The following is a 25,422-nucleotide window of genomic DNA, read 5'->3' as shown; positions in this document are numbered from 1 at the left end:
CCTGGACCTTGCCCTGAAGCCAGTTCTCTTTTGTACCCACCAGCTTAGCTCTCCCCTCTGGGACCCACTTCTTTCCTGTGGCAAACCCCCACTGAGGGAAGGCCTCAACACCAGCGACGTCAGCAGACTGTGGAGAGAGAAGCCAGGGTTGAGGCTAGACCCCACCAAGCCTGTTACCTAGGTAACAGCCGGCCTAGGGTAGCTGCCAGTCCTGCCCACTCGCACTGACCTCAAGCATGTGGTACCTGCTCGGCAGTCACGTCCAGGTGAGGGTACGGGGCCCCACCCCTCCCCGAACTCCAGGTGCACGTGGGCTTCTCCCAGGCAGGGACCGAGCCTTCTGACAGCAGACTGCTGGGCCAAGGGGCTCACTGGAAGGAAGCCAAGCGCAGGGACTACAGGGCTTTCCTGGTGGCCAGTGGTCAGCGTCTACCTTCTCCACTCCCCCTCCTCGCTGCTCACAAGCCTGCAGCAGCTGGGGCGGGTCAAGCTGAGGCCGGGAGCCAGAACTCCAGCCAGGTCTCCCGCTCGGGTGGCAGAAACTGCTTGAGCCAAGCTTCACTGCTTTCAGGTGCACGTTAGCAGGGAGCTGGATCGGAAGCCAGAAAGCTGGAATCATACTGGCACTCTGATCCGTGATGCAGGTGTCCCAAGTGGCTGTCCCACCTGCAGCACCACAATGCCCACCCCTGGGGTCCAACGGTGGGCTCCCCCTTCTACAGCTGACAGAAGTGCTGCGTAGGGGCAGGCATCGGGGCACGGGTTCAGCTACACCTTGGGACGCCTGCATCTCACAGCAAGAGTGGCAGGGATGGAATCTCGTCTCTGCTTCCAAGGCGGCTTCCAGCTGATGCACCTGCGAGGCAGCAGATGACAACCCAAGTACTAGGGCCTGCCACCCACGTGGGAGACCAGGACGGAGCTCCTGGCTGCAGGCGGCGCAGCCCTGGCTGTTGTGGATACTTGGGAAGTGAACCAGCTAACGAGGTATCGCCTTTCAAAAACAAAACAGCAAAGAGGACCAGGCATCACAGGCCAAGGCTGACAATCACCAGGACCTCAGTGCTGGGGACCTGTTTAACCTCAGTAACCAGAAGGGCGGAGATGCAGCAACCTTGGTTGAGAACATTTGCCCTTTAATTTTCATTCAAAATCCGATTCTTTAAATATTTTAGTTACAAGTTCTGAGCTGTGAAGATAGTCGTAGATGCTGCAGGCACTCAGTATTGGCTCCCACCCCTGCCCCCTCCCCCCACCCCCAGGTCTTGCTTCTTGGCTCAAGATACAAAGTCTGCTCCTCACCCACCAATGGCCCCGGTGTCAAGTGCCAGCGGCCTCAGGCCTGGATCTGGCTGCAGTCATGGAGCCCAGAGCGTTCTCCATGCTCCAAGGAATTCCAGTGTCTGCCCAGACCCACGGGGCAGTCCCTCGGAGACGCCAGCAGTATTTCACCAGGCTACACTAACACCTTAAGGCTGGTTTTCTCTCCGTCTGTCCTCTCCACCCCGAGATCTGTGTCCTGCAGAAAATAGCAGGCCTCCCCTCCCCAGGCCACAGCAGGAAGATGAGAAGGGCCGCCCAGTCCACGTGTTTATGCCAGCTTGAGTCTGAGCACCAACCTGAGCTGGCCAGACGAAGCCTCCCCCCAACCCCGGCTCCACCAGGGCACCCTCTGTCCCACACCCTGTCCCACGCCCAGGATACGCTAGAATCTGCTCTAAATGACAGTGTTCCAGAGTGGCTCCTAGCAGCCGGGAGAGGGTTGGCATGACCACAGCTGTGACTGTGCCAAAACAAGCTTTCCTGGTGTGAGCCTACCACTGCTGAAGGCAGCCCGAGTCCCGCCCCGACTTCTGTTTATAACACAGGGCCTCAGGGGACCCCACACTCTCCACCCCCCATCCAGACCCCCTGGCATGTGCTTCCTGAAGAGGTAGAAGAGGCGCCTTAAAATCAACCACAGCTGAGAATGACAGTGCCACTGACACAGCGGGACACAGGCTGAGCGCGGAGGCAGGCCACCCCCGGACGGCTGGAGCAGCCTTGCACACAGGGACTTCCCACTAGCACACTGGCGGGTCTCTGCAGAGGGCAGCTGGCGGAAAGGCAGGAGTATCAGCGTGCATCCACGAAGGCGCTCTCCCTCTCTACAAGCCTAAGGATATAAGATATTTGAGGGTAAGAGGAGTGAGCAGAGAGAGAGAGAGCCTGGCAGGAAACCAAGAAAAGACCTGTGACTGCTGGTTTACATAGTGCCTGGCTTTGAGGCCAACAGCATGTGCCTGCCTGTCACCAGGCTAACCCAGGACCCACAGGGGACAGGGAGAAGACTGGTTTTCAGTTCCTGCATGGTCGATTTGTAGGGCGTGTGGCTTCCTCCTAAAGGTCCAGGAGGAGGACTCTGGGATCCTCTACTGCTGCCTTGATTTTTCGGAGAAAAGTCACAGCCTCTCTACCATCAATCAGCCGGTGGTCGTAGGTCAATGCCACAAACATCATGGGCCGCACTTCCACCTACAGAGAGAAGAGGTCACAGGTTTGTCCCCTGCGTCAGAGAAAGCCCCGCGGAGGGAGAGGTGAGAAAGCAGAGACTCCAGGAAGCCGCCCAGTTCCAGAGCCTTTCCCACTCATGTGGCCTCTGGGTACTGCAAACCCACCCCAGCCTCCCCAGCGCAGGCCCAGAAGCAAAGTCTAAGAACAGCAGCAGTGTCCTCGCCCCCTCCGTCAGCACTCCGCCCACTCTGCCCCGCCTCAGTCCCCACCTCCAGGGCGGGCTTCCTTCCAGTTCTCCCTGCCTGCAGCAGCTTTTCAGGATTACCATTTAAACTTTTTTTTTTTTTTTTAAATCTCAACCTAGGGTCCACAAATCCTCTGAGACAGTATGCAAAGCTGGGGGTGTGGGTTTTTGTCCAAGGAGATCTATGGTTTCTGGATTCATAAAGGAATTAGTGGCCCCAAAACGTTCTAAACACGGGAGTCCCGACACTTTTTTCTACCAACACGGGAGGGTATGTTGAAAAGGTCATGGAAAATGGAATTGAAAGATGAGTTTATTCTGGTGCAAAACTTTTGAAATCTGTGCATAGTTTTTTAATAATATACATTTTGCATAACCTTTTGGAAGATCTCTTGTATCTCCCAAGGGCCAGTTCAGGCCCCCTGACTCCACTCACTGACCTCGCCCGACTTCTACTCCCGATCAAGCGTGCAGCCTGGCAGCTCAGGCTCTGGCTCTGCTGCCCGCTGTTGCCCGGGGCTGGGGACCAGGCTCTTCTCTCCCCCCGGCCTCCAGCACCCAGGGGAGCAGCTGGCTGCCCCCAGGTGACGGGGTGAGCCTTCCTAGCTCAATGGCTCTCAAGCTTCAGTCAGAATCATCTGCACATCTCCTGCAGGTCTGGGGTAGGGTCCAAGAATGCGCATGTCCAACAAGTTCCCTAATGATGCCCATCCAACGGCACACTGAGAACAGCGCCTCACCACCATTAATTAGAAACTGAGAAATGGAACTGAGGCCTGCAGTTAGAGTGAATGCCAGCTAAGCAGCAGTTAGCTGGCTTTCCTTCCCATTGTCACCCAGCCATCAGGACCTTAGAAATGAAGGTGCCTACCTTGCCTCCCACGGCCACTGGCCTGTCAAAGATGGCGTGCATGCCCAGGATGGCAGACTGAGGGGGGTTGATAATGGGTGTTCCGAACAGTGAGCCAAAAACACCTCCATTGCTAATGGTGAAAGTACCTCCATCCATATCTTCAATGGCAAGTTCATTCTTTCGAGCCTAAAAAGATTTCATAATTCAAACATTAAGCTGGGGCTGGCACTGTGGCATAGCGGGTAAAGCCCCTGCCCACACTGCCGGCATCCCATTTGGGCACCAGTTCAAGTCCTGGCTGTCCCACTTCTGATCCAGCTCTCTGTTATGGCCCAAGGCCATGGGCCCCTGCACCCACGTGGGAGACATGGAAGAAGCTCCTGGCTTCGGATCAGAGCAGCTCTGGCTGTTTGCAGCTGTCTGGGGAGTAAACCAGTGGATGGAAGACCTCTCTCTCTCTCTGCCTCAGCCTGTCTACAACTCTGCCTTTCAAATGAATAACTAAATCTTTAAAAAATAAACAAACAAACAAACATTAAGCAGCCAACCCAGCTTCCATCATCCCAACAAGGTGCAGACAGCTCTGAGAACACAGTACAGGCTCTGGCTCCCACATGACAGCTGTTCAGCTGAGGGAGCAGCGCTCAATAAGAGAACGACACGATTCCATAGTCAAGGACTCAGTGGTGAGAGTGTGCTCACCAGCGCGCGCTAAGCTCCAACAGACACCTGCACGTAGCTGTCTCCAACTCCGCCTTCCTCAGGGGCTACACATTTCTTACAGAACAGAGGGAGCCTCCAGCGACTTGGGCTGCTTGCCGGCAAGCCCACCTCCCACAGGCTCCTCCCACACCTGCCCAGCAACTAATACACACACTTCTTCCTACTTTTACCTTCTCTCCCAGTTCACTGATGGTGCGTTCAATATCAGCATAATTCATAGTTTCCACATTCCTGATGACAGGAACCACCAGACCCTGAAGGGAGTGAAAAGGTGTTTCAGCTGCAAATCAGCAGAACCCTTCCAGTCCTGAGTGCCCTGAGTCAAGGTAATGGTCTTCCCTGCCCAGTACGTTCAATACTCAGAGTAATTAACAAGAAGCCTCAAGCATTCAGGCCTGCTGTGGAGAACGCGCTATGGCAAGCAGATCACTGTTACCCATTCCCTCCTAAAAATACGGAATTGCAAACCATCTCTCCCACGCACTCCACATCTTCCCAAGGCTAAGGTGAGGGTCTCAGATCAGTGCTCCCCACCTCCTGCCTCAACATACCCGTGGTGTGGCCACCGCAACACTGATGTCAATATAGTCCCTGTACACCACCTCTTTGGTTGAATCATCAATCACTATGAGAGAACACACATGTTATATATAACTCCCCAGGTCAAGGCTATGGGTAGTGTTTTAGCAACGGAGTAAAAATCTGCAGTGCTGGATACAGCGTGGCTGACACCCGACATGAAACAGCCCTGCCTCACAAGTGGCACTTGCACTCCACGTGCTCCCATCCTGAGCAGCGCCAACAGCTCCCCAGGCCCCTGGCCGAGGCTGAGTGATGGATGGCGACATGCTGGCCCTCACAGGATGCCAGGTGCACGCTACGTTCCTGTGGACTCGCTCTACTCAAGCCCTCCCCAGCAGAGAATGGCTAGGGTTACTAAGTGCCCCAGAAAGGCTAATTAGCAAAGGAAAGGGGGGGTAGGCCTGCTGCCCACCACGTTTCCCTGTCAAAGAGGGGAAGTGGGAAGCCTCTCTCCAGGGGACTCGAGAGGAAGCAGGTGGTCCGGCTGCTAGGCAGAGACATAACCAGCAGCTAAAAATTTACCTCTAGAACACCTGAGAAAACAAGGGTCTGGGAATCTTTGCGACAGAAAGTCCATACTGCATCGTCACATACGACACCCAGGGAAAGCGCGTAGAGCGAAAAAGAGGCCCAGAGAACTTACAGGATGTCAGCAAGTATGGGCAGGCAGAAGAAAGGGGCGCAGGACAGCGACGGCGAGGACCGGTCAAGAAGGCACAAGAATGGGAAAAGTGAAGGAAGGGACAGCCCTCCCACCTACCTAGAGCACGCCACTCAACGGAAACGACTAGGGCTTCCCGTTCTAGTTCTTTAGGGACCCTGGCATCGCTGAGGATTGCCCCCTTGCCACTCTTGCAGTGGACAGGAAGAAGAGCACTGCTTGTTAGGTCAACACTTCAAGGACACAGGGGAGTAAAAAGGAAAGAGCGAGTACCCAGTCCAAGAAGGAGGGACACGAGTTCCCGATGAGGCTCACTGACGCGAGACTGGAGGGCTGGGCTGCCCCACAGCTGCTGCTACCCTGGGTAGAGAAGCCTGCTCTGTCTGGCAGAAGGGGAGAGAGGACTCAAGACGCCGTCTGAGGAGGGCAAGGCCAGCGGAAGCTGTTGGCGTTCCCACAGCTAGGACAGCAAAGTCTTGGCGCCCGAGGCCGGCTGTGGCGGCAGGTGTGCTCCCACGGCCACCTCCCAGCCCACTGCGGTCCTGGTCACGGGGAACTCACCTGCATTCACGATCGGCTGCTCCTGCAAGGCGAAGGCTGAGGCCTTCACAAACGCTGACATGAAGCCGAGCTTGAGGTTATGTTTCTTCAGAAAAGCATCTTTGTGCCGAGCTCTCATCTCCTGGATGTTACTGTTGAGACAGGTTACAGGACGCTGAGCACAAATGAAGCCGGGACTGGACCTTCATACTGGTTTTTACCCAAGGACACAACCGGGGAAGCTTCTCCCTCACCCCAGACCATCTATCCAAGGTCATGGTTTCAAACAGCCCACCAGAGGGCCAGTAACTTGGTTCCTTTACAAAAACTGGCTATAAAGGATTCAAGCACCTTCATGTTCCGTAAGTCACAGATGTCAGCGACAGAAAATATGAACACGCCATCACACAGCACGCCAGCATCCTTGCCCTGAATGAGAAAGTCATTTCTGACTATACTAAAATGATGAACTATCTACCCTTACAGCCCACAAAGCAAGCAAACTTGTTTCTTATTAGAATTTTTTCAAAAAGCCACCAACCCTGATTATGATCTCCTTGTGACATTCCTCCTAACTCCTCATTAGTGGAGACCAAAGAAACTCATGGGTAGAAGTGGGGGCTCCGTGTGAACAGTCAAGACCGTACACGGGAGGACACGGCTCAGTCTGTAGATCTGCTCATCTCTAAGCTGGCAGCTCCATCCACAGCTCATTTACATGGGAACTGACACCCACCACATGTGGAGGTCAGGGCTGGACACCAAGACACAAAGATAAGAGAGACACAGCTCCTGCCTTTAAGATCAGTTTAATGGGGGCAGGTACTGGTGGTTATTAAGCTGCCATTTAAACACTTTTGTCCCATATCAGAGTGCCAGGGTTCAAGTCCAGCCTCTGCTTTCGATCCCGCACACCAAGAGGCAGCAGTGGCTGGCTCAGTGTCTGAGTCTGTGTCACCCACACAGCGTTAGCCTGGCCCAGCCCTCACTCTGGGGGAATTTGGGAAGTGAACCAGCAAATGGGATATCTTTCTCTGGCTTTGATAAAGAAAAACATTTGTAAATTAGTTTAATGGACATGGTTTCCTGGGTTTTAGAAAAGCGGCCCTGTGTGGACCCAGGCTCCCCTTCAGATCAAGCAGCAGGGCCTCTGAGAAGCCTCTGGAACATGGACAGCCTCTGCTGTCAGAGCTGGGTGTCCCACACGCGCACCGCAGGGGTAGTGGCAAAGTCCTTCCCATCACTCTGCTGCTGAAACTCTGATATCCATCAGAATAGGGTTCCGTAATGGAATTGAATTTAACTTTATCTCAGGTCCAAATGCTCAGTTCTCCCCTTCACTCTATAATGCTCTAATTCAACATTAGGCAAGAAACAGAAGATGCGGCACAACTTTAACTGCCCCCTTCAGACCTTCTGTTTCTGAAAAAGGAAGTTTTCCCAGGGAGACTGATTTGGTTTAGAATGTTTGTTTTCCTGAGTCTAACCTTATTTAGTGCTAGGATTACCACCCTAAAGACATTACTGGTTCCCAAGATACAAGAGCAGCAGAAGAGGGAAGGCGAAGTGATAAACATCTCTGCTCTCAATCCTGCCCGAATGCGATTGTCTCGTCATTAAGCAGTTTCTATTTCAGAACTCTGCCCTCGGAGGCGGGGGCTGGGGCACCAGGGGAGAGGAGGCGTTCAGAAAGGCCCCGAAGAGGGGAGCTGATCAGCACAAGACCCAAAGGACACTCGATCTAAACCAGATTACTTTGCACCAAGACCCCAGGCCTGTTAAGTGACACCCTGATTAGCTGCTGAAAGGAGGTCCAGCCACCACACTTAGCTTCCAATCAAAGCTGCGGGGGCAACAGCATCCTTCAAGGCCACAAATATTTACATGTTTTGTCTTAAGAAATGGGGTAGAATTTCAAAGTCCAATTCAATTTGTGTACAATTTGGGCCTAATGCGCTGAAACCTAAGCTGCAGGCTCTGTGCCCATCTATCAAGGCCCTGTGCACCATGACAGGAGAGAAATCCTGGGCTGAAATGACATCCAGTGTCTCGAAAGCTTCCCCAGCAGAAAGGATGACGTCTTGTGAAGCCGGCCACACAGCCCTGGCTGGTGAACAGCGCCACGGGGCACAGTCAAACCCGTCCTCTCTATTTCCAGACCCTTTCCAAAGGAAGACAAAATTTCCTAATGAAAAGACTCGCAGCCAAGAGATGACCTGAACACTGATGATTTGCCTCCTGAATCCAATGTAAACTCTGAACCTGGCACTCAACACATTCTGCACTGTGGATCCACGGTTACTTACTGTCCTTTCCCATACGTACTGCTCGCGGCAGCAATGATTTAGGACTATCTTCCAATGTGTTTTGTGCTTTCCTGCCTGGTAGGGTCCACACTGTTAACATCATCTGTTATGACCATTCTACAAATGCTACTTAAAGGCTTTATCAAAAGTTTCCTCCAGGAAACCCTTCCTGACCTACCCTTGTTACCTCTGCTCTCAGCCTCACAAATGATCTCACTTTCTTCTCCACTTCAAACTCAGTTTTATGCTTCAGATACTTATTTTTCTAGAGTCTACTTTATGTTCACCCGAATCAGATAGAAAGCTCTAGGAGGCTGGGACTCTTGTTCACTCATTACAGCCCTCTTGAATTCCACAGAGTAATTCCTTATATATAGCTAGGAAAAACAAAAGACATGACAACCTAGGTTCCTCACTGCCTGATTCCAAGTTACTCAGTCACACGCATAAAGAGCAGTCACTGTGAGGAAAAGGCAGGATGAGGTGCCCTGGTTCAGGGACTGCTGGTAAGGGTTCTCCAGCCAAGGGATGTTTAAGAATATTTATGGGGAAAACTTGGGGGGTTGGGAGGACAGCGCTGTGGCATAACGGGTAAAGCTGCCGCCTACAGTGCCAGCATCCCATATAGGCACTAGTTCGAGTCCCAGCTGTTCCACTTCTGATCCAGCTCTCTGCTGTGGCCTGGGAAAGCAGTAGATGGCCCAATTCCTTGGGCCCCTGCACCCTTGTGGAAGACCTAAAAGCTCCTGACTCTTGCCTTTGGATCAGCACAGCTCAAGACATTGCAACCATTTGGGGAGCAAACCAGTGGATGGAAGATCTCTCTCTCCCTCTCTCTCTGTAATTCCCTCTCTGTAATTCCGCCTTTCAAATAAACTAAAATAAATAAATCTTAAAAAAAAAATAATATTACTGGGGTCGGCACTATGGTCTAGTGGGCTAAGCCTCCACCTGTGGTGCCAGCATCCTGTATCAGCACTGGTTCGAGTCCCAGCTGCTCAACTTCCGATCCAGCTCTCTACTATGGCCTGGGAAAGCAGAAGATGGCCCAAGTCCTTAGGCCCCTGCACCTGTGTGGAAGACCCAGAAGAAGCTTCTGGCTCCTGCCTTCAGATTGGCTCAGCTCCAGCCGTTGTGGCCATTTGGGGAGTGAACCAACAGATGGAAGACCTTTCTCTGTGTCTCTCCCTCTCTCTATCTGTAACTCTACCTCTAAAAAAAAAAAAAAAAAAAAAAAAAAAAAAACCAAAAAAAATTACTCGCTGGGGCCAATGCTGTGTGGCCTACCGGGTAAAGCACCACCTGCAGTGCCGGCATCCCATATGGGCGCCGGTTCTAGATCCGGCTACTCCACTTCCGATCCAGCTCTCTGCTATGGCCTGGGAAAACAGAAGATGGCCCAAGGCCTTAGGCCCCGGCACCTCTATGGGAGACCTGGAAGAAGCTCCTGGCTCCTGATCGACCCAGTTCCAGCTGTTGTGGCCATCTGGGGAGTGAAGCAGAGGATGGAAGACTTTCCCCATCTCTGCCTCTCTGTAACTCTGCCTTTCAAATAAATAAATAAATCTTTAAAAAAAAAATTTCAGCTTCATTTGTCAGAAATCCCAAGATTTGGGTATAAAAGTCTAAAAGGCTCAATTTTAAGGCCACAGCAGAGACAGGCAAGGTATGAGGAAAGCCCACTACAGGATGAGACTAAGAGGTCACACTCTAAGTCAACAACAAGCACTGTAGGAAGTACCTCCCCCATCCCCCGACCCCAATAAAGCTAGTTTTGGAATCGGCACTAGGTAAGAACTGGGCAAGTTCCAGTGCTCGCCATGGAACAGGAGGGACCGGATACCCCACCTCATGTCAATCTCATTGAAAGTCGTCAGCATCGCACACGTGTTCTGGGCCTCCTTCAGACGCTGAGCGATGCGCTGCCGCATCCTGTTCATTTTCTCCTGAAAGTGAAAGTGGAGCAAGCACTGAGGGTCCAGTCTCCCCACGGAGCCACAGAGGGAACTCGGCTTGCCAGGCGTGGGGGCGAGAACTGACCCCAGGATCTGAGCACAACGCGCACCTGCTGCTTCCCACTTCCCGCTCTGAACAGAACAAGAACACACAGCCAAGATTGCTCCCTCAGATGGGCCCCAAGTTTGACTAAGAATGGAGGCCCAGGAAATGGTCTGATTTAAAAACCAAAGCCGAATTATTAAAAGGAAGAATGTGGTATAGTTTTAGCCAGCCCAAGAATTACAACAGGAAAGGCAATTTCTGTTTATAAAGACTTACATGAGAATAGCGGAACCTCACACGCAACAAACTTGAGGCATTCTCAGGCAGGCGAACCCACACTTTTGACCATACTTCCTTGAGGTTTTGTCTGCCCCATAGCTACTGCTTATGTGTAGTATCCCCTAGCTACAGCCAAGTATTCCGGAAGTATAGGAATAGAACACTCTGGAAACTACCTCTCTGAAGTGGGTATCGTCGTAGGAGGTAGAGGGTGTGTTACCAAACTACCACTCAAGGCATTTCACTGGTAGCATAATTCAGTGGAAAAACCACTGGATAAGTGGGCACAAAACCTCAGGTTCTAGTACTATCACTTGATGGTTACAAGTCACTTCCTGAACTCTGTTTCTCTGTCAAGGCCAAGGGAGTAAGCTGCTAGTCATACAAAGGTAGGTACCACCCCCCCACACTCCGCTAACCTCTGCATCTTCCCTCAAGTGGTCCTCAGAGGCTTACCCGATGTTCGGTCCGCACACCTGGTTCAGCCAGTGGAGCGGCAGCAGTGGGTTTTACTGCAGACACTGAGAAGAGAGGGTGCAGCTCATGAGAGAGGGCAGGGAGCATCGAGGCTGAGTGCACGCCAGTGCCTTCAGAGCACACTGACATTTAATCCTGAAGACAGTCAGAGCTGTGTCAGCAGCGCCTGACTTCCCAGATGCACATCTGCCCAGGGAAGTTAAGCGATTAGCATAAAGTAGTCAGAGTCGGCAAACAGAAAGCTGGGAGAAAAACCAGGTCTTCAAAGTTCACACTTTTGTCTACAAAACAGCCAAACTGGCCTGTTCAGGGCCATTAGTCTCAGACTGCACTGTGAGGTGCACAACATTACGCAAGAGGGAGAGGTTTACCCGGTTTGCTGGAAGGAGGCTGTGAGGGTGAGGGCACGGGTGGCATCCGAGTGGGCATGGGGGCTGCAGGGGGAGGAGGAGCTGCTGATGGTGCAGGTTCTGCTTTTGGGGCTGCAGCAGGGGCTTCAGCTGGCTTGGGCTTAGCAGGAGCAGCTGGAAAACAAGAAAACCAGATGCCATCGGCACTGTCTGGAATGGAAAGCAACCCAATCACAGTTAAGTTCAGGGCAAACGCTGCATCTCCAATGAATTAGCAAATGTCTACTGGGCATTTGCTGTACACAGGAACTATGACAAAAGTACTCTGCTCCATTCCCCAGGGTCCCAAAATGTCCTGTATCAGATAACTCACTCAATTCAACTGCCTTCCTGATGTCAAATATCCACTGATCATCAAATTCAGCAAATACATTCAAATAATCTACTAAGCCTAAGGTAATCTCCAAGCAAACAAACAAACAAACAAAAAAAAACAGGCAATTTAAAATGTTGAAATATGCATACGTTTACTATACACTTCTAATTATGGTAATACTGATAGTCTTATCAACACTATATGTGAAACAATGTTCTCAGCTCTTTAAAAAATAAAAGTTTAATTAGGGGCTCCTTAAACTTAACAACACAATGCATTTCATCCAGAATGACTCTCACACTCAGAAGATATTCTATCCAGTTTTACACTTAAATTGGAAGAACTTGGAGCCAGCACTGTGGCACAGCAGGTAAAGCTGCCGCCTGAGACGCCAGGATCCCATAAGGGTACCAGTTCATATCCTTGCTGCTCTACTTTACAATCCAGCTCCCTACTTATGGTCTGGGAAAAGTAGTGGAAGACAGCCCCTGCTACCCATGTGGGAGACCCAGAAGCTCCTGGCCTCGGCCTGCCTCACCCTAGCCATTGTGCATCTGGGAAAGGAACCACTGGATGGAAGATCTCTCTGTAGCTATTTCAAATAAATAAATAAATAATCTTATAAATAAATGAAAGAACTTTCCTTTGTTCTGACAGTAAATGAATGCTAAGATGGACTTCCTCAACTGGAAGACTCATTCTTATTTCCTTGCCTGCTACTATAGTTTTTTCTTCTTTGAGCTTCTTTGATCGTGGCCTGATCAACCTCAATGGCCTGTTTGACTATGTTAATAATTAAAAAGAAACAAACTTTGGTATTACAGCACTTAATGAAGACTCAGAAAATCAGTTATTTTCTATGTCTAATACTGACTGAGATTCAGCATACATTCCTTTTTCATTTCTTTCCAAGGGAAATACTAACCCTTCCTACAGATGTTGGAATACATATGAAAAGAAACTACTCCATTCCCCACTATTAACACTATGGAGTCCTGCCTCTTCTCACTTTAAAACAGTGGCTCTCAGCCCTGGCTGTGTATCAGAATCACTTGAGGGAGCATTTAAAAAAACAACTATGACGGAGCCCCAGGATCTAATAAACCAGGACATGGGGCCTAGTCATCTGCAATACTTTAAAAAGGTCCCATGTGATTCTGATGCCGGGGGGGGACAGAGTTGATAGAGTTTGGGGATCATTATCTTTAGAATCTTCTAAATTTCTAGTATACCTTCAAGAAAAAATTCCGGGGCTGGTGCTATGGTGCAGTGGGTTAAGCCAGCGCTGGTATGCCATATGGCCGCTGGTTCAAGTCCCAGCTGCTCCACTTCCAATCCAGCTCCCTGCTAATACACCTGGGAAAGCAGCTGAAGATGGCCCAAGCGCTTGGGCCTCTGCACCCACATGGGAAAACCTGGATGAAGCTCCTGGCTCCTGACTTCAGCCTGACTGTTGCAGCCATTTGGGGAGTGAATCAGCGGATGGAGGATGGATCTGTGTCTCTCCTCTCTCTAACTCTGCCTTTCAAATAAATAAATAAATTTAAGAAAAGAAAAAAAAATCCAAGGCAGGCATTGCTGTCGCTTGGGATGCCTACAACCTATATCACCGAGCCTGGTTTGCTTCCAATCCAGCTCCTGCTCATGTGCCCAGAAGACAACAGACGATGGTTCAAGCATTTGAGTCCTGCCACTTGCACAGGAGACCCAGATGGAGTTCCTGGCTTTTGGCTTCTGCCTGGCCCAGCTCTGGCTGTTGCAGACATTTGAGAGTAAACCAATGGATGAATGATGTCTTTTTCTTTAACAAAAAAAGAAAGAAAGGTCCATGGAGAGGGGCCGGTGTTGTCATGCAGCAAGTTAAGCCTCCACGGTGACACCGGCATCCTGTATGAGTCCGGTTGATCCTGGCTGCTCCTTTTCTGATCCAGCTCCCTGCTAATGCACCGGGGAAAGCAGTAGAAGATGGCCCAAGAGTCTGGGGCCCTGCCACCTACATGGTAGATCTGGATGGGGTTCCAGACTCCAGCCTTTGGCATGACCCAGCCCTGGCCATTGCTGCTATCTGGGGAATGGACCACAGGATAGAAGATATCGTTGTGAGTATGTGTGTCTCTCTCACTCTCTCCCTTTCTCTGCGTAACTCTGTGTTTAAAATAAATCAAATCTTTTTTAAAAAAGAAACAGCCTTGAAAAGAATAGATTGAGGTTTTGTAAAAATACCCCTTTCTTCCTGAATTTAAGGCTCACACTATTATTATTATTATTATATCCCTCTCATCCTCTCAACTAAGGACAGTTGGAATATTTGGAGTTTGAGGGAATTATAAGTTAAGCTCAGCCCCAATCCCAGTAGGGAACACTGGAGACCTTGACCACCAGGAGAACTCCTTTACCACCAGTTTTCCTGAGCGTGAAGAGAGGGGTGCCTCCTTCAACCTTCCCCCCATCAGGTACCAAAAGAGCTTCAATCACGCCATGGGCCGGTGATGGAACCTGCACAGATGTCTGGAAGAGGGAGACAGATGGACAGTCTAAATTTTTATGCAGCATTAGAAAATTGTATAGAATCTCCAATATGAATCACTAGAGGTACAATATAGTTATATAAGACCCTGCACGTAGAAATACCTAAGGCCACACTTCCAGGGCAACAGTGATCACAGGGGTGGGTGTTAGGGCACAGTGGGCTCTCCTGTCTCTTGGGATGCTTTCATCCCCTACTGAGGAGCCTGGATTCAAGACCTGGATCTACTTCCTGCTAATGCACACCAATGGGAGGCAGCAGATGATGGTCTAAGTACTTAGGTTCCTGCCACTCATGTGGGAGACCTGGATTGAGTTCTTAGCTCCCAACTACAGCCTGGCCCAGCCTTCGCTGTGTGGGCATTTGAGGGAGTGAACTAGGGGTTGGGAGATCTCACCCTCCCTCTTTGTCAATCTGATTTTCCAATAAATAAATAAATAGAACAAAAAAAGTGATCACAGTCCATGCTACTATGAAGATTCACTCCTTCTTATCCTTTCTCAGAAACACTAAGGCAAAAATTCAGTTAATGTGTTTCCAAGTGATATACAACAAAAACTAGAAACAGTTCATGTATCACAAAAAAGCGAGGAGACTAAAGCTACCCAAGTATACAGAAGAATCTAAAAATAAACCTGAAAATTTTTTTTCTTTTAATGAACTACGTCAGTATTTTGACAACTGAGGTTAGAGTTGGTTAAAAATTTTCTCTAACAGTTAAGTCCCTGTCTCTTTCATTAGGTTAGGAGACCAAAGGCAGACCACAAAAAATTGGCACAAACAGAACAAGCCCACCTTATCAGTTTCAATCTCACAAACCACTTCATCTTCTGCGACTGTGTCTCCAACAGCTGAAAAGACAACCAAAGACTACCTGTTAGGGGGAACCTCTACTAGACACAAAATCCCTTTCGGTACACGGATTCCAAAACCCCTTTCCTCCGGGACCAGGAGAAAGTGCAAGGGCGTGTGTGCAGAGTAATGAGTGGAGCTGGAGGGTCTACTGGGGATCACGGAGGGAAGGGGAGACTTTCAGAAGTGAGAGGAAACAAAAATCTTACCTTTCTCCCACCTGACATCTCCCTCTGTGACAGATTCTGCAAATGCTGGCGTTTTGACTGTAATCACATCATTCTCTAGGAAAAAAGGAAAGTCACAAGTAGTCCATTTTTTTTTCCATTTTCATGTTTTTCTTTAATTAAACTCAGCCAGTTTTTGCTCTTCCCATTAAAATTCTATTCCCAGGGTGGGTGGGCTTCTGACTTAGGGGTTAGGCTGCCAGTGAAGATGCCTGCAGCCCACATCAGAGTGCCTGAGGGGTCCCACGCCTGACTCCAGCCTCCTGTTAATTCAGACCATGGGAAGCAGCAGGTGATGGCTCGGGTAATGGAGTTCCTCCCACCCATGTGGGAAACCTGGATGGAATTCCTGGTTCCCCTCTTCGGCCTAGCCTAGCCCCGCCCCGATCATTGCAGGCATTGGAGAATAAATCAGTAGCTGGAAGCTTGCAGTCTCTCTATAAACAAGCAAACACAAAAACCCCACCCCAAGAAGGCAGGGAGCTGAAGGTAGGTACTTACTGCACACAGCTGTAGTTCTGAAGAAGCGAACGCTGAAGACACTAGTGTTGTTAAAGCTACAAAGGAAATGCCAACTTTAATTCCTAAAGCAGGTAAACCACTCATATTTTAGTTCAGCTAAAATACCATGGGCTGCTCCCCCCTTAAAACAGTGATTGTTGACCAGCGGTGCTCATCAATGTCACACAAAGTGATTTTTCCAACATACACGTGTCCCACCAGCAGATTCTGCCTGGGCGGTAGATTCAGCACAGCCTGATGGCCTGGGTGCCTTGAGCAGTGTGCCCCGTGATGCAATGGGTGCCAGTTCTTACAGAACAGAGATTTAGATCTGGTTCTCTGAAGAAAAAATAAGTACCTTGGTCCTTTGTAGACCCACCAAAAGGATTTAACCTCCTGATTAGGTTTCCTTTTTAACTAACCACATCCAAGCAATACATGGCAAGCCCTCAGGGCACATGCCACTGTGCCACATATAACAGAATCTGTCTTTAAGATTACAGATTTAGATAAAGCAGCAAGATAGCTGGCGCCACAGCTCACTAGGCTAATCCTCCGCCTTGTGGCGCCTGCACACCGGGTTCTAGTCCCGGTCGGGGCGCTGGATTCTGTCCCGGTTGCCCCTCTTCCAGGTCAGCTCTCTGCTGTCGCCAGGGAGTGCAGTGGAGGATGGCCCAAGTGCTTGGGCCCTGCACCCCATGGGAGACCAGGATAAGTACCTGGCTCCTGCCATCGATCAGCGCGGTGCGCCGGCTGCGGTGGCCATTGGAGGGTGAACCAACGGCAAAAGGAAGACCTTTCTCTGTCTCTCTCTCTCTCTCTACTGTCCACTCTGCCTGTCAAAAAATAAATAAAAGCAGCAAAATGAGACAGTTAATCTGAAAGTAAAACAAGGCGTTATGCCCCCACAAAAACAAAACAAACAAAAAAAAAATGGCGTCTTCTATTCTGTTTTTTTTGCTAGGAGGCAGTGTTTCAGTCCATTCTGAACTTATTAAAAAAGAATTTCAAAGACCAAGGTATTAGCCGGCGCCGTGGCTCAATAGGCTAATCCTCCACCTTGCGGCGCCGGCACACCGGGTTCTAGTCCCGGTTGGGGCGCCGGATTCTGTCCCGGTTGCCCCTCTTCCAGGCCAGCTCTCTGCTATGGCCAGGGAGTGCAGTGGAGGATGGCCCAGGTGCTTGGGCCCTGCACCCCATGGGAGACCAGGAAAAGCACCTGGCTCCTGGCTCCTGCCAGGATCAGCGCGGTGCGCCGGCTGCAGCGGCGGCCATTGGAGGGTGAACCAACGGCAAAGGAAGACCTTTCTCTCTCTGTCTCTCTCTCACTGTCCACTCTGCCTGTCAAAAAAAAAATAAAAAAAAAAAAAAAAAAAAAAAAAAAAAAAAAAGACCAAGGTATTTTCTGGTATGGCATTTACAATCAAAGTGTAAACTGAAGAATGACAGTACCCTGTATACTCAAAACCACTAACTGTGGTTACTTCTGGGAAGTGCCAGATACAGATACACACAATATCTATGGTTATCTATAACATACACACAGTTTGGGAAAATTGGACTGACGAAAACTTTCACTTTTTATGCTTCAGGGTTGTCTGAATAGTCTACAGAAAGCAACTTCACAATTGAAAAGTGGATTGAAATAGCCTTTTGATATTTTTACTCTTATGGTGTCAAAATACCTGTAAAGACTACATAGAATCAAAGAAAAACATGTAAATTATTTTTTCTTTAAATTTATTTTTATTTTTAACAGGCAGAGTGGACAGTGAGAGAGAGACAGAGAGAAAGGTCTTCCTTTGCCGTTGGTTCACTTTCCAATGGCCGCCACAGCCAGCGTGCTGCGGCCGGCGTACCGCGCTGATCCGAAGCCAGGAGCCAGGTACTTATCCTGGTCTCCCATGGGGTGCAGGGCCCAAGCACTTGGGCCATCCTCCACTGCACTCCCTGGCCACAGCAGAGAGCTGGCCTGGAAGAGAGGCAACCAGGACAGAATCCGGTGCCCCAACCGGGACTAGAACCTGGTGTGCTGGCGCCGCAAGGTGGAGGATTAGCCTGGTGAGCCGCGGCGCTGGCCGTAAATTATTTAAACATACACAATGTTCCATGTAAAGTTTGTAATCATGGGGTGGAGGGTGAGGAAAGCAGGTGCTGTAGCCCAGCAGGTTAAGCTGCCACTTGGGATACCTGACTCCCATATTACAATGCCTAGTTCAAGTATGGCTATTCTGTCTCCGATTCAGTTTCCTGTAATGCATTTTGGGAGGCAGCAGATGATGGTTCAAATGTGTGGGTCCTGGCCACCTGTGTGGGGACCTGGATGAAGGTCTGAGCTACTGGCTTCAGCCTGGCCTGGCCTGGCCCTGGCTGTTGCAGGCATCTGGGGAATTAACCAGATAATGGAAGATCGATCGATCGATCGATCTCTCTCTCTCTCTCTGTTGCTCTTTCAGGTAGGGGAAAATACATAACTAAAGATTTAAAAAGATGAAAGTTTGTAACCATGTAAAAGTACATGCACTGAACGAAAACTTTTGAGTAACAAGCAAAAACAGACTGCTCTGCAGACAGAGCGCAGGGGCCTCTGAGAAGAGGCCCTTGCTCAGAGGCCCTTGGTGGGGCTACAGGACAATAAGGAAGTCTTCTCATGGTTATTCTTGTGAAATTCTGAACCATGCAATTACCTCTTAAATAAAAACATAAGATCAAAAATCATTTTACAATAAAAAATTTTTGAAACAAAGTAGGGATATTCTTCACAGAAAGACGTAGACAAACAGCTGAGATTAGGATGACATTTAGGAAAGAGCATACTCAAAATTTAGCATTTTTTCATAATTTCAAATATTATTATATTTTTTGCAAAGGGATTCATAACTGCCCCAATCTTCATTTACTTTGAAGATTGGTAATATTTTGAGTCTAATCTTTTAAATTAAAAAAAGCATTAGCTATTTACTGCAGAATATTAGAAACAGCATAAAGAACTGTTTATGGGATTATATCATATTATAGAAAATGGAGTCATTTAGCAACCTGCTCTCTTCCACTAATCATAGTGTGAACATGCTAACATGCCATAATTTAATCAATCCCCTGCTATTTATTATTTTGAGAAAAAGCAAGATACACCAGGAGTTTAGATTCCTCAAAATGGAACAGCTAAACAAACAGGTACACACAATTCAAAAGATTATGGTAGCCAAACTGCCTTCCAAGAAAAACACAAGAATTCATAATTGTAGTACTAAGTTAGTACTGATACTGTGGCATGGCAGGTTAAAGCCCCAGCCTGCAGTGCCAGCATCCCCTATGGATGCCAGTTCAAGTCCCAGCCACTCCACTTCCAATCCAGCTCCCTGTTGATGCACCTGGGAAAGCAGCAGAGGACAGCCCAAGTACTTGGGCCCCTGCATCCACATGGGAGACCCGGAAGAAGCTCCTGGCTTCAGATTGGCTCAGCTCCAGCCATAGTGGCCATTTGAGGAATGAACCAGTGGATGGAAGACCCCTCTCTCTTCCTCTGTCTCTCTCCATAACTCTTTCAAACAAATAAATCTTAAAAAAAAAAAAAAGTGGGTGAGTGTTGTGACACAGAAGGTTAAGTGGCTGCTCGGGACACCTCAGACCATACGAGTGCCCGGGATTCAGTTCTGGTATCTCCACTTCTGATCCAGCTTGCTGCTAATGCATCCTGGTAGGCAGCAGCTGATGGCTCAAATGCTTGGGCCCCTGCCACCACATGGGAGACCTGGATGGAGTCCGAGGCTCCTGGCTTCAGCCTGGTCCTATCCTGGCTGTGGTGGGCATTTGGGGAGTTGAGCAGTGGGTGAATTATATCTCTTCCTCTGGCTCTTTCAAGTAAAAGACAAAATTAAATATTAAGAAAAAAAACACCTCGTTGTGATGCACAGAGACGTTAATCTGCTGATCCTTCAGTTTGAAGATCCTCCGTGTAGAACAAGCAGCTTCGCAGCTGTTGGACAGGCTACTAGGGAGCATCCTCTAACTACCATTCTGAAAACACTTGGAATGCAAAGTAGCACAAAGTAACATTCACAAGCAGAAGTTAATCTGAAACACAAGTGGTGGCCTGCCTCCAAACTGTGTTATGCAACAATCACATTCCCTCCAAACTAGTCAAAGTCTCAGAGCTCAACTAGTCTTGCAATCGGACTGCTTCTCAGATGAGTTCCTGCCACCAAGAGGATGCTCTCACTGCCACAATAAACGAACTCCTGGCCTCTAGCCTCTAGCTGCACTTGCACCCACAGGACATATAGGAGTATTCTTCTGCAACTATCCTGAAAAAGGTCTCAACTTCCATTTCATTATCATCTAAACACCCTAGGAAGATGGACACACTCCTGGTCAGACACTGGACTTGTGGCTCAAGGTACTTCACACATAAAAAACAATTATCAAGGTGAGGTCTAGGGACTCAATACAACCACTTCCATTCCTAGTCCTCAAAGCCAGTGAGGGACTCAAACGGGCACATTTAGAAGTGGCGTCATAATACCCAAGGTCACAGCATCTGTACTCCCCAGTGATACTTACACAATCTTCCTGCTGTCAGGGCAACCTGGTCCCTGACATAAGGAGACCCCTGCAAGAAACAAAACAACTCTTAACCAACTCTGATCTCTCACAGGACACGAGGTGAAATGGAAGAGGTCTGCTTGCCCTCTAGACCCCAACACAGCGGGACCAACTGCAGACGACGACGTCAGCTTCATCAAAGGGACCTGCTTCTCACTCTTCCACTGAAGCAGCCTTAACGGACAGAGCACCGGGTACAAGGGGTTAAGAGTGGGCACTGTTTGGAAATGAAAGGGGAGATATCTAATGGCACAACCCAAAGTAGTTTTATAATCTTATTCACCTTGAAAAACTCCTAACATACAGGGGTACCTGTATGCTTTCACATTAAAATGTCTCTATTCCTCTGTTCAAAATGACTGAAGCTTGACAAAGACATATGACGGCTTATCCTACAACTTCACATAACCTAATGTGAGAAGCAGCGGAGTATTAGGTCTGGCTCAGAGTGGACTGGGCTGGAAGTTTTATTGCCTGAACTCCAGTAGCAAGACGGGGCCATTTTAGGGCCACAGCCTCCGGCTTGTTCCAGGACTGAGCAAATCATTTCCTCACCTCTCAGCCTCCTCCCACACACCTTCCTGCATGTGGCCGTTCTGGTCCCTCTCTACAAGGTGCGAGCCCCTTTCTGCCCACCAACTGCCCTCATGGGGATAACTGCATTTCCCTACCTGATGGCTAGCAACTATGGCTACTTCAAATATATTTTCTTACGTCTTTTCTTCTTCTTCTTCTTTTTTAGGTCTATTAACAACTCCTCCTGAATGATGGGCTCAGCAGGCACCAAATGAGAGACAGCTTCCTCTCAAGCCCACCTCCTCGCAAACACGCCCAGAGTCCGGTCAGTCCCCTCCATGTCTGGCAGTCAGTGACTAAGCAGCGTATCCTTGAAACGGAACAGCCAGCAGCCCACACTGATTTCTGGAACCACGTCTAATTTACAGTTCATCCTACAGCAGGTTTCATTCGCACAGTGCTTGAGGGTTTATAAAAAGCTGCACGTAACGACCTACTTTGATGTTCAAGGCTCATAGCAACTCTGAAGTCGTACAACCACCTGCCTTCACTGCTTTTCATATATAAGCAGGGCTTCCGGGGATTGACTGACTACCCCGGGTGAATGCCCAGCCAAGATGCAACCCCACGTGCAAGGGTCCCCCCCTTGTCCTGCCAGTCTATAAAGAGGAGAATGTTTACTGACATTTCTCGGGATTCCTAGTAGAGAAAGTTCATCACTGAGCGCCTGCTAGGAACTGACACAGTGCTGGTGTCTCACATTCTCAGGACTCAGGATAAAGTCCAAACACTTTGCACAGTCCTGTACCATCCAGTCCTACCTAACTTTGCAGCCAGGTAGGCTTCTTTCCATTCCCCTAATAGGGCAATTCCCAGCCTGCCTAAAAACCTCGACAGAGCAATTCCCTTTGCCTGAAATATCATTTACCTGGCTAATTTCTACGTATTCAAGTCTCAGCTTCAATGTCACTTCTTCAGGGAAGCCTTTATCAGCATTCCCTACTCTCCCAAGCTGGACTGCATCATCCCCTGTCTCATCAAGCTGGACTTCTGAGTACCCACAATGCAATCATGTCCTTACGTGTGCACAAACATCTGCTCACGCTCTCTCCAGCCAGCCTAAGATCTTTGAATGTGGAGACCATCTGCTGTTTCCTTGTCACCAGGCACAGGGGCTGGCACTGTAGTAGCACTCAAACCATTTATTGAGTACATGAGTAAATGAGAACATAATGGATTAAGAGTTCAGGCTAGGAGTCAGTACTGTAGTACAGTGGGTTAAGTCATGGCCTGCAGTGCCAGCAGGCGCCCACATGAGTGCCAGTTTGAGCCCAGCTGCTCCACTTCCAATCCAGTTCCCTGCTAATGTGCCTGGGAAAGCAGCAGAGGACAGCCCAAGTGCTTGGGTGCTGCACCCACGTGGGAGACCTGGAAGAAGCTCCAGACTCCTGGCTTCAGATCAGCCCAGCTCTGGTCATCACGGCCACTTGGAGAGTGAACCAGTGGATGGACACCCTTTCTCTCTGTCTCTCCCTCTGTCTATAACTCTAGCTCTCTAATAAATAAAATCTTAAAAAAAAAAAAAAAAAGTTTAGGCTGAGGAGTCAGTGTTAAGCAGCTGCCTGCAGCACTGGCATCCCATAAGGGCACGAGTTCAAGTCCCAGGTGTTCCACTTCAGAGCCACCTCCCCGCTAATGCACCTGGGAAAGCAGTGGAAGATGGCCCAGGTGCTTGGGTCCCTGCACCCACGTGGGAGACCCAGGTGAAGTTCCTGGCTCTGGCCTGGCGCAGCTGTGGCTATTGGAGAGTGAACCAGCAGATGGAAGATCTCTTTCTATCTCTCCCTCTCTAACTCTGCCTTCCAAATAAATAAATCTTTAAAAAAAAAAAAAGTAAGAGTTCAAGCTGGGGAGTCAGGTAGGCCTGGCTTGACCAGTAGTTGGCTGAGTGACCTTGGCCAAAGCACTTACCCTTTCTTGCCTTGGGTTATGCATTTATAGAGATAATACTTCTCATTCAGGTTTGTGATGATGAACTAAAATACGCACAGATCGCAGTGAGAATATCTGGTACAATGAAAGCCTACAATAAAACTAACTCATCCAACAAATATACAAGGCACCTAATTTTAAAGATAAGTTATATAAGATAAACTACTAATAATCTCCCCCAAAAAATAAGAAAAAAAGGGATAAAAAACTAAACTCCTTCCAACAATGCAGACTCCGTCTGCTATCTCACGGCACTCTCCCCCTTAACCAAAATGCCTGGCCGAACCCCGTTCTCCTCCAGCTCCCAAGCACTGCCAGCCTCCTTCCTTACCCGGGGACTGGACAAGCTACTCCCTCTCTGCCTCCTGCTCTCCCCGGCTACATCCTCCAGGATGCAGACTCGATGTCACCTACTCGGAGCAGGCGCCCCTGTCCTCCCCACCCCAACCCCGCGAACCAAAATTCGCGCCTGCTCATCTGATGGGTAGTGCGTGCACATCTGGCCTTTCCCACTGGCCTGCGGGCTGCTGGGTCCCGGGCGAGGGGCTGGCAGGGGCCTGGCACACAGCAAACACTCCGTGACGCTGCGGGTACAGGCGGCAACTGGGCTGTCTGTGGCCGTACACGCCGCTCTGCCCCGGGAGGAGAGCGGGTCAGGCGACGGCCGGCGCAGAACTTACCAGGCAGGGAGCGTCTCCCTAGAGGGCAGTTCCCCTGTTGAGAAAGAAGACATCATCGACGTCACCCGAGGTGAAACGAGGGGAGAAACCGCTCCTCCTGCGAAGCGCGCACGCAAAGCTGCCCCGGCGCTGGGGACGGGCAATCTCCCAACTCCACGGACAGCCGCGACGGGCGCGGACCCCGCCGGCACACCGCGTCCGCCCGACCGTCCCAACTTCCCCACGGGACTGACTGACACCCCCGGGCTTCAACAGAAGGGACGGGACGGGCCCCCGAGTGTCCAGCAGAGGCCGTCCGATGTCGGGACGGGAGCGGCTCCCCAGCCCCGGCGCGCGGGGCGGGGGGCAGCAGGTGACGGTCGGTGCGGGTGCCTCGGGAAGGCCTGCCCCGCAGGCCTCGAAACACAGCCCCGAGGGCGAGGCGGTCCCGGGCCGGCCAGCCCGCGGCCTCTGCGTCCCAGTGCCCTTGGTGCCGGGCCTGGCTGGCGCGCTGCGCCCCCGCCTTCCCGGCCGCCCGTCTGTCCATCAGCAGGTTGCTCACCCGCCGAGGCTCCGGCCCGGCCGGACCATACCTTCTGGAGGGCGGAGAGCGAGCGGCTGAACGCCCGGGACACGCAGCGGGACCGGGACAGCATCGCGACAGCAGCGCTGAGGGCGGGCGGACACCGGATATAGGGCCCGGCAACAACCGGAAGTGGGGCGGGCCGCAGCACCCGCCACGCTGCGAGGGGTGTTCGGAGCGAACCATTGGCGAGGGTGGTGGGGGCGGCTGGGCGGCGCGGGGTCCGGCGCTCCGGAGCAGGCTGTGGGGGCCACTGAGCTGCCTGCTTGCCTGCCCGATACAGCCCTCTGGAGGGTGCCTACGACTGTCGGCGACCGCAGGGCCCCCGGGGTCGAACGTTCCCTGGCCATTCCGCGGAGCTGGCTCGGAATTTGGCCCTCTTCTGTCTGAGACCCCGGGGTACCTAGCCATTCTGCCCCCTGCCCCACGAAGAGAGAGCAAAAAGCAGGCACGGGCTTTGAACTCGGAGCCTGGCATACGTGGCTGCCTGATCTTACACCTGTGTGGCCTTGGGCAGGTGTCACTGCCTCTCAGAGCATCAGGCTTCTCTCTCTCTCCCTCATACACACACACCCTCAAGCTCTCCTTCCAAACTGTTTCCTGTACATGCTGCACATTTTTGGAAATTGGCCCCGCCCTGAGAACGTGAACTCCTATCACCTGGAGTTTAAACTCGGTCTTGTTCGCTGCTGCGCCCCAGCACAGCTCAGGTGCCCAGAGTTTGTGGGCGGAATCCGGGCCTCCCTGCCAGCAGCACACTGCTCTGCTGCTCCCTAAGTGAAACCACGTGGCTGCCCCTTAGGTCCCCAGGCCCCTGAATGTTAACCTTTATGGATCATCACCTGCCTGATAGAGACGGCGGTTTATAAACCTGCGGCTGAACTGGTAATTGATGAAGTGCGACCGAGTGATCTGTGCCTGTGCCTTCTGGTGTCTTCACCTGAAGCATCTTACCTGGTCAGGACTCTCCAGGTGCTGAAAGTACCACTGGGGGTAGGGGGCGGAGAATGCAACCAGAAATCGGGAGAAGAAAGGGCAGGCATCGGCCGCGGTGCTCATGTCCTGCCTTGCATGC

General features: G+C 50.5%; 1 protein-coding gene across 2 annotated transcripts; it reads right to left on the bottom strand.

Annotated features, from left to right (window-relative positions):
* Positions 1–1,115: 1,115 nt before the first annotated feature.
* Positions 1,116–24,712, bottom strand: DLST (dihydrolipoamide S-succinyltransferase). Of its 2 annotated transcripts, XM_002719646.6 has the most exons (15): positions 24,358–24,512; positions 23,786–23,819; positions 20,556–20,604; positions 15,993–16,048; positions 15,474–15,548; positions 15,208–15,263; positions 14,282–14,393; positions 11,531–11,683; positions 11,139–11,203; positions 10,251–10,348; positions 6,118–6,248; positions 4,865–4,938; positions 4,484–4,567; positions 3,609–3,776; positions 1,116–2,514 (listed from the first exon to the last, which is right to left on the bottom strand). In XM_002719646.6, the coding sequence occupies exons 1-15, from the start codon at positions 24,418–24,420 to the stop codon at positions 2,380–2,382; spliced, it is 1,353 nt and encodes a 450-aa protein (XP_002719692.1). In that variant the 5' UTR covers positions 24,421–24,512; the 3' UTR covers positions 1,116–2,379. The 2 variants fall into 2 exon arrangements, with proteins under 2 accessions (XP_002719692.1, XP_089178605.1); XM_089322479.1 differs by lacking the exon at positions 20,556–20,604 and having other exon boundaries at positions 24,358–24,712.
* Between the last annotated feature and the right edge of the window lie 710 nt (positions 24,713–25,422).

The sequence above is a fragment of the Oryctolagus cuniculus genome, chromosome 20, assembly GCF_051225735.1.
Source record: "Oryctolagus cuniculus isolate XC-2025 breed Fujian yellow rabbit chromosome 20, ASM5122573v1, whole genome shotgun sequence".
NCBI lineage: Eukaryota > Metazoa > Chordata > Mammalia > Lagomorpha > Leporidae > Oryctolagus > Oryctolagus cuniculus.
The sequence above is the reverse complement of the archived record's forward strand: the minus strand, read 5'-3'. Positions and strand labels throughout refer to the sequence as shown.

Bases quoted from the DNA above. Each gene is read 5' to 3' on its own strand.
- DLST (XM_089322479.1), bottom strand. From the start codon at position 24,697: ATGGCCAGGGAACGTTCGACCCCGGGGGCCCTGCGGTCGCCGACAGTC. The intron at 11,204-11,530 runs GTAAACCTCTCC...CTCTCTTCTCAG, and splicing joins GCCTCCTTCCAGCAAACCGG to TGTCTGCAGTAAAACCCACT. The intron at 10,349-11,138 runs GTAAGCCTCTGA...TTTCACTTTCAG, and splicing joins GTGTGCGGACCGAACATCGG to GAGAAAATGAACAGGATGCG.